At 61.7% G+C, this 6,000-nt stretch overlaps 1 protein-coding gene across 1 annotated transcript; it reads left to right on the forward strand.

Moving 5' to 3' along the window:
- Positions 1-1,493: 1,493 nt before the first annotated feature.
- Positions 1,494-5,783, forward strand: UHO2_01581 (uncharacterized protein; the record flags this gene model as incomplete). The annotated part of the gene is made up of 4 exons (XM_041554048.1): positions 1,494-1,754; positions 1,808-2,627; positions 2,678-4,706; positions 4,766-5,783. 4 exons carry the CDS (start codon positions 1,494-1,496, stop codon positions 5,781-5,783), a joined length of 4,128 nt encoding a protein of 1,375 aa, XP_041409982.1.
- Between the last annotated feature and the right edge of the window lie 217 nt (positions 5,784-6,000).

The following is a 6,000-nucleotide window of genomic DNA, read 5'->3' on the forward strand; positions in this document are numbered from 1 at the left end:
CCTCTAGATCTGCCACAGGCAAGAAGAATTTCACATGGTTGGGTGCCAATGTTCTTCACCTTGTCACAATCCTCTACAACAGCAACTCCTACCAGCATGCTCTGCTGCCATCTTGAGAATTGGCTGAGAGTGATCCAGCCCTCAAACTTCGCAAACATCCCATTTTTCAGGAGATCTCCAAGATGATTTTCCCAGGCACATCTGTCAATCCCAATTGCATCAAGTCCAAGCTGAGGTGGCTGCTAGAGACATACTACAGGGAGAAGAAGAAGCTTTCACTCACTGGAGCTGGTATGCTGCTGGAGGACATGGATGCATCCAACCCAGTAAGTTTTGGCAATCTTCATTGCTTGCAATAGTATGCTTGGATGCTGATTCATACTTTTGATTTTAAACAGTCCTACATATCTCACATTGCCCTGTCAACAAAGTATGCTTGGTTTGAAAGGATGCACAAGATGATGAATGGCCAATTCTATGCTGATCCCACAGCACTTATCACAACTCCCAGTCTCAACTTCACCAGCGATGACAAGGTTGACATGCCTTCAAACAGCTCAGCTGACATACCCATGGATATTTGTGGCAGCAAGCTGTACAATCACAGTGCTCACAGCCATGGTTTACCTCCTATTCTCAACTTGATGGAACCCACCAACCCCCTGGCTGCTGTTGCATCCACTTCTGGTGCATCTGTGGCTGGCGCTGGTGATGATGACATCTTTAACACACCTTCACCTCCACCTTTGCAGGCTCAACCACCTTCCTCCACTGCTGGCAGCTTGGATGTCTTTGATTCCACCTCTTCTCAATCTTCAGCCCAGCTCTCTCCCAGCACCAAGCACAAGCAAGGTGCCCTTGATCACAAGTGCAATACACTTGCTGAAGCTTTCTATTGTTCTTCCATTGATACCCTTCAGATCTGCCTGCAGCTTGAACAGGAATGCACCAGATGCAAGAAACTACTGGAGGCTGAGCATACCAAGCATGAGGAGATGTGCATGCATCACAAGAGGGAGGAGAAAGAGCATGATGAATGCATTTGTGCATGTGATCATGAAATGGTGATGGAGATGGTGCACCTCCTTGCTTCTCAGGCCAGCATCAAACAGGACACTTGTCAGAACACCAGCAACAACAACAACACAGACTCTTCATTCAATCTTCCTGTCTTGTAGCATTACATGTACCATCATCTGGTCTCAATGCAAAGTCATTTCTGAGTGTTTTTCTGTAGAGTGCAAGTATGAGGTGAATAAAAATGATGCACAGCACAGTCAAGAAATGATGTGCAGCACAGTCACATAATGAGCTCAAAAGCATGCATCACGTGACGGGCGGGATGATCTGAGCGCGCGCGCGCGGCTGAGTTAAAACTCAGCCGCCGCTGCGGCACTCTCTTCCTTCCTGCCTCCATCATCCTTTCTTCTGGCGAGCGCGTGGCTAGCACGCACTCGCTCCTTGCTCATTTTCAGCTGCCGATCCCTTCCGTCATGGCCCTTGAGCGGGCTTGCTCATCCTGTGGTCTTTTCTTTGCGCAGAACCACTACGTTGGCCGGGGCAATCGCCGCTGCACCCGCTGTGCGGCTTGCCGACGCCAGGCTCCAGCACCCCTTCTCTCGGTCGCCACACCTGCTCCAGCGGTGCTACCGGCCTCCAGCACTACCGCAGCAGCCCCCTCGACCTCATCTGCGCCCGCTCTGGACACATCCGCCGCCTCTCCGGTTGTTCCTGCACCTGAGCCAACCTCTCTGGTACCACTATCCGCCCTTCCCTCGCACACGCCGTCGTCCCCGCACCCTCACAGCCTCTGACCGACACCTCCGCCCACTCCCGCCTTGACGAGCAGGCTGACACCGTCTCTCAGCTCGCAGAGTCCGTCGCCGAAATCCGACAGCTAGTCCTCGCACTCCGCCAAGACCTGACGCCCCCGACCGCGCCTCCTCCAGCACCGACGCCTTTTGCCTCGGCTCCAGCCTCCGGTGAGTTGCAGCTTCGCCGCCTGTTCCCTTGGATCTCTCGCGAGCTCGCGCAGCAGGTCTACGACGACCGCCTTCCACCCCACGAGCTCGGGAAGCTCCGCAACCCGGCCCACAACACCACCGCAAGCGAGCCAGAGCGCGAACTCGGCGTCATCGTCAACGGCGTCCGCGTCGGCGTGCCCGAGCCCTCCTCCTCCGACCTCTCCTCTCGCGCCTTCTTGCGCCTCGTTCCCGACGTCCGCAGCTTTGCCCAAGCCTGGTCCGTGTACACCGCTCTTCGCTCCACCAGCGCCAGCGACCCCCACCTCGCCGCCAGCCTCAGCGCTTTTCTGGTGCACATCATCGACCTCGACACGCAGTACTTCTGGTCCACCGTCGCCGAGTACTTGCTCACAGTCTGCCAGCATCGTTTCGGTCACGCCACCGCCAGCGTCTGGGTCGAGCAGGACATCGCCGCGTGGCAGAAGGACATCGGCGGTGTTCCTCGGCGTCCCATCCCCTCTGCCAAGCCAGCAGCGTCCAAGAACGCCGCCTCGCCTGCGCAGACCAACACCACACCTGCCGCCGGCCAGATACGCCCGCGCGCAGACGCATCTGCCCAGGTCTGCTTCCGCTTCAACTCGGGCGGCTGCTCGGACGGCAAGTGTACGCGGTCCCACATCTGCATCCGCTGCAGAGGTAACCACATAGTGCAGGCATGTCTCGAGCCAGCAGCCGTCAAGAAACTGGCCTAGGTGCCTCGGTGAGTCCCACCCCTTGGCCTCCTCGCCCACTCGACCTCGTGGGCTCGTCTCTGCGGCAGACTCAAGCCCAGTCCCCTTCCTCCTCGTCTCTGCGGCAGACTCAGGCCCAGCCTGGCCTTGTCGGCCCTTCTCTTCCGTCCCCGCAGCGGACTCAGGCTCGGCTCGACCTTGATGGTCGCTCTTTTCTCCCGTCTCCGCAGCAGACTCAGGCTCGGTTTGACCTCGATGGTCCCCCCTCTCGTTCGTCTCCGTGGCAGACTCAGGCCCGGCCCCTCACTTCGGTCCCGGCAGCTCTCGATGTCCCATCAGCTGACCGGTGCCTCTCGCTTCTCCTCGCTCTTCGACAGCACGTGCCCCCTCCTCGGCCCAACACCACGATGGCCCTCGACGTTTTCGATCCGGCCAGCACCCCTGCTCGAGCAGGCTCGATGCAGGCGCAGCTGCCAGCCTGGGAGCGCCTCCTCCTCGACTACCCAGATGAGCGCTTCTGCCAGCAGATGGCTGGCATGATTCGGCATGGCTGCCTTCTCGGGTACGACGGTCCGCTGCGCCACAGCAACCGCCTCGCCGCCAACCTCCCCATCGACGCCGCTGGCCACACCCACCTACGTCGCGAGATCGCTGCGCGCCTGGCCGAGGGCCGCCTCACCATCGTCGGACGCAACCAGCCCCTAGTTGAGTCGCCTATCGGCGTCGTGCCAAAGCCGCGCTCAACGAAGCTCCGAACCATCCATCACCTTTCCCACCCTCGCCGCCCGACGGGCGCCACGCTGCCGTCTGTCAATAGCAGCATCAACCCAGCCATGGTATGCATCCAGTACGAATCGATCGGCCAGCTCGTCGACTTTGTGCGTGCCAACCCCAACTGTCTCCTTTGGAAAGGCGATCTCGAGGACGCTTTCCGCCACGTCGTCACCGCGGAGCCGGACGCCCACTTGCTCGGCTTCCAGTACGGTGGCGTGCGCTACCGAGAGAACGCGCTCACCTTTGGCGGCAGCAGCTCGCCGTTTCTTTTCAACCTGGCAGCCGAATTCCTCCACTGGGTCGTGGCATCCTGCCTACCACCCAGCTGGCCCATCAACCACTATCTCGACGACACCTTCGGCGCTGTGCCAGCCGAGACGCCCGCGCTGGCACTTTGGCCAGTCCGGGTCCTCGCTCTTGCCGCCGCAGCTCTGGGCTTGCGCCTTTCGCCCAAGAAAACATTCGCCAACCGGACTCGGCTTGAGATTCTGGGCGTCGAGATCGACTCGGCAGCGCAAACGGTGGGAGTCACGCCAGAGCGCCGCGCCCTTATCATCGCCCGGTGCCGCACACTGCTCAGCCGCCAGACGGCCGATCTGCTCGACATGCAGCGCATCGCCGGCCTGCTACAATTCGTCTCTCAAGTCTTTCCTTGCGGCAAGGCCTTTTTGCGCCGGCTGTACGACTGCACTCGTCGCTCTCGGCTCGCAGGAAGACGCCGCATACCTCGTCAAGCCCTCGCCGAGCTCGCATGGTGGGTTGCCGTCCTAGTAACCTGGCAAGGCACGTGTGTTCTCTCCCCCTCGCCCCTCCTCGTCGCCCATGTCTGGACCGACGCCTGCCCTCGCGGCTACGGTGCCCACCTCGGCCTCGCCAGCGACCCGGTAGCCGTTTTCTCACAATCGGTACCGCGGCGGCACCGAGGCAAGAACATCCGCTTCCTCGAGGCCTTGGCTGTCCTGGAAGCCCTGCGGCGTTTCCTACCACACTGGCCCACGCCAACCACTGTGGTCGTCCACGTCGACAACGAAAACGTGGAGTACGGCCTGCGCTCCGGCAGCTCGAGGGACCCGCTTACCCAGCGCATCCTCCGGGAGATCTTTGGGCTTTGTTTCGCCCACAACCTCACTCTCCACCCCGTCCGTGTTTCGTCTGCTGACAATGCCCTTGCCGACCTCCTCTCTCGCCGGCAGTTTACCCGTTTGCGCCAGTCGTTCCCCCAGGCTCATCCGCTGTTGTTCTCCCAGCCGGTACCCGACGCCCAGCTGGCCAGCCCCCTGCCACCTTCGCATCCAGCTTGGGCATCTCTGCGGCGGCGGCCTCACTCCTCTGGAACGGCCTGGCGGTCAGCACTCGAGACCGCGCTGGCAGCACCGTCACCGCCTACCGCACCTTCTGCGCCTTCCATTTTGGCTCCAATGTCACCTGTTTCCCTGCCTCTGGCCTGCAGCTCCTCGAGTGGATCGGAAGCATGTCCACCGCCAGCCGTTCCTACCACTCCGCCAAGCACGAGCTCAGCCACCTCCGGTCTCACCACATCGACCTCGGCCTCTCGGTGCATGGTTTCGAATGCGGCCGGGTCGAGCACGCGATCCGTGGCTACAAGAAGATCCACGGCGCGCGGCGCACTGGCGCCAAGCTGCCCATCACGCTTCCCCTCCTCCGCCGCCTTGTCGCCGCCGTCGACACCTTCGCCGCCATCCCGCCGTGGGACCGCGCAGTCTACTCGGCTGCTTTCACCCTCTCATTTGCCTGTTTCCTGCGCTCTGGCGAGGTCGTTTGGGACCGCTCCACCGATCCCGCGGTCGTCCTGCGGGTCTCCAGCGTCGAGATGGCCTCCGACCATGCCATCGTCACCCTGCCCGCCTCGAAGACCGACCCCTTTCGCCTCGGCGTCAAGGTCGTCGCCCCCCTCGTTGGTGGCCCCGAGTGTCCGGTGGCTCGCCTTCGCACCATCATGTCCAAGCGCGCCGCCTCTGCCCCCCTCTTCGGCCTCGGACCATCCGGCAGTGACCCGCTCACGCGCACAGCCTTCGTGGCCACTCTGCGGCGCGCCATCGCCTGGGCAGGCCTGGCACCAGCTGCCTACGCCGGCCACTCTTTCCGGCGTGGCGCCGCCACCTGGGCGGCGCGCCTCGGCGCTAGCCCGGAGACGATCCAGTGCCTTGGCCGCTGGAACTCTGCCTGTTTCAAACGCTACGTTGACCGCTCGGCTAGCGAGCGCCGCAATCTCGCCGTCGCCGCCCTCTTTGCCTCGCGCGAGGGCCCCCTCGTTCCCGACTGCGCATCTTGGCGCGACATGGGCGCGACCTAGCCTTTCGCTGTTGGCCCCAGCCCCGTCGACACCGCTCTCTGCTGCGCAGGCGCCTCGACGCTCAATTGGCGGGCTGGGAGCCTTTGAGCCAGCAGACTTCGCCGCTGCCCCGCCAAACAATTCTCCCACACGCGTCTCTGTTGCATGTGCCGATCTCACACACGCTGTGCGTCCTTCACCCCACCCAGCCGCGCGAGTAGGCGCTGGGATTTAAACA

The sequence above is a fragment of the Ustilago hordei genome, assembly GCF_900519145.1.
Source record: "Ustilago hordei strain Uho2 genome assembly, contig: UHO2_contig_02, whole genome shotgun sequence".
Taxonomy (NCBI): Eukaryota; Fungi; Basidiomycota; class Ustilaginomycetes; order Ustilaginales; family Ustilaginaceae; genus Ustilago; species Ustilago hordei.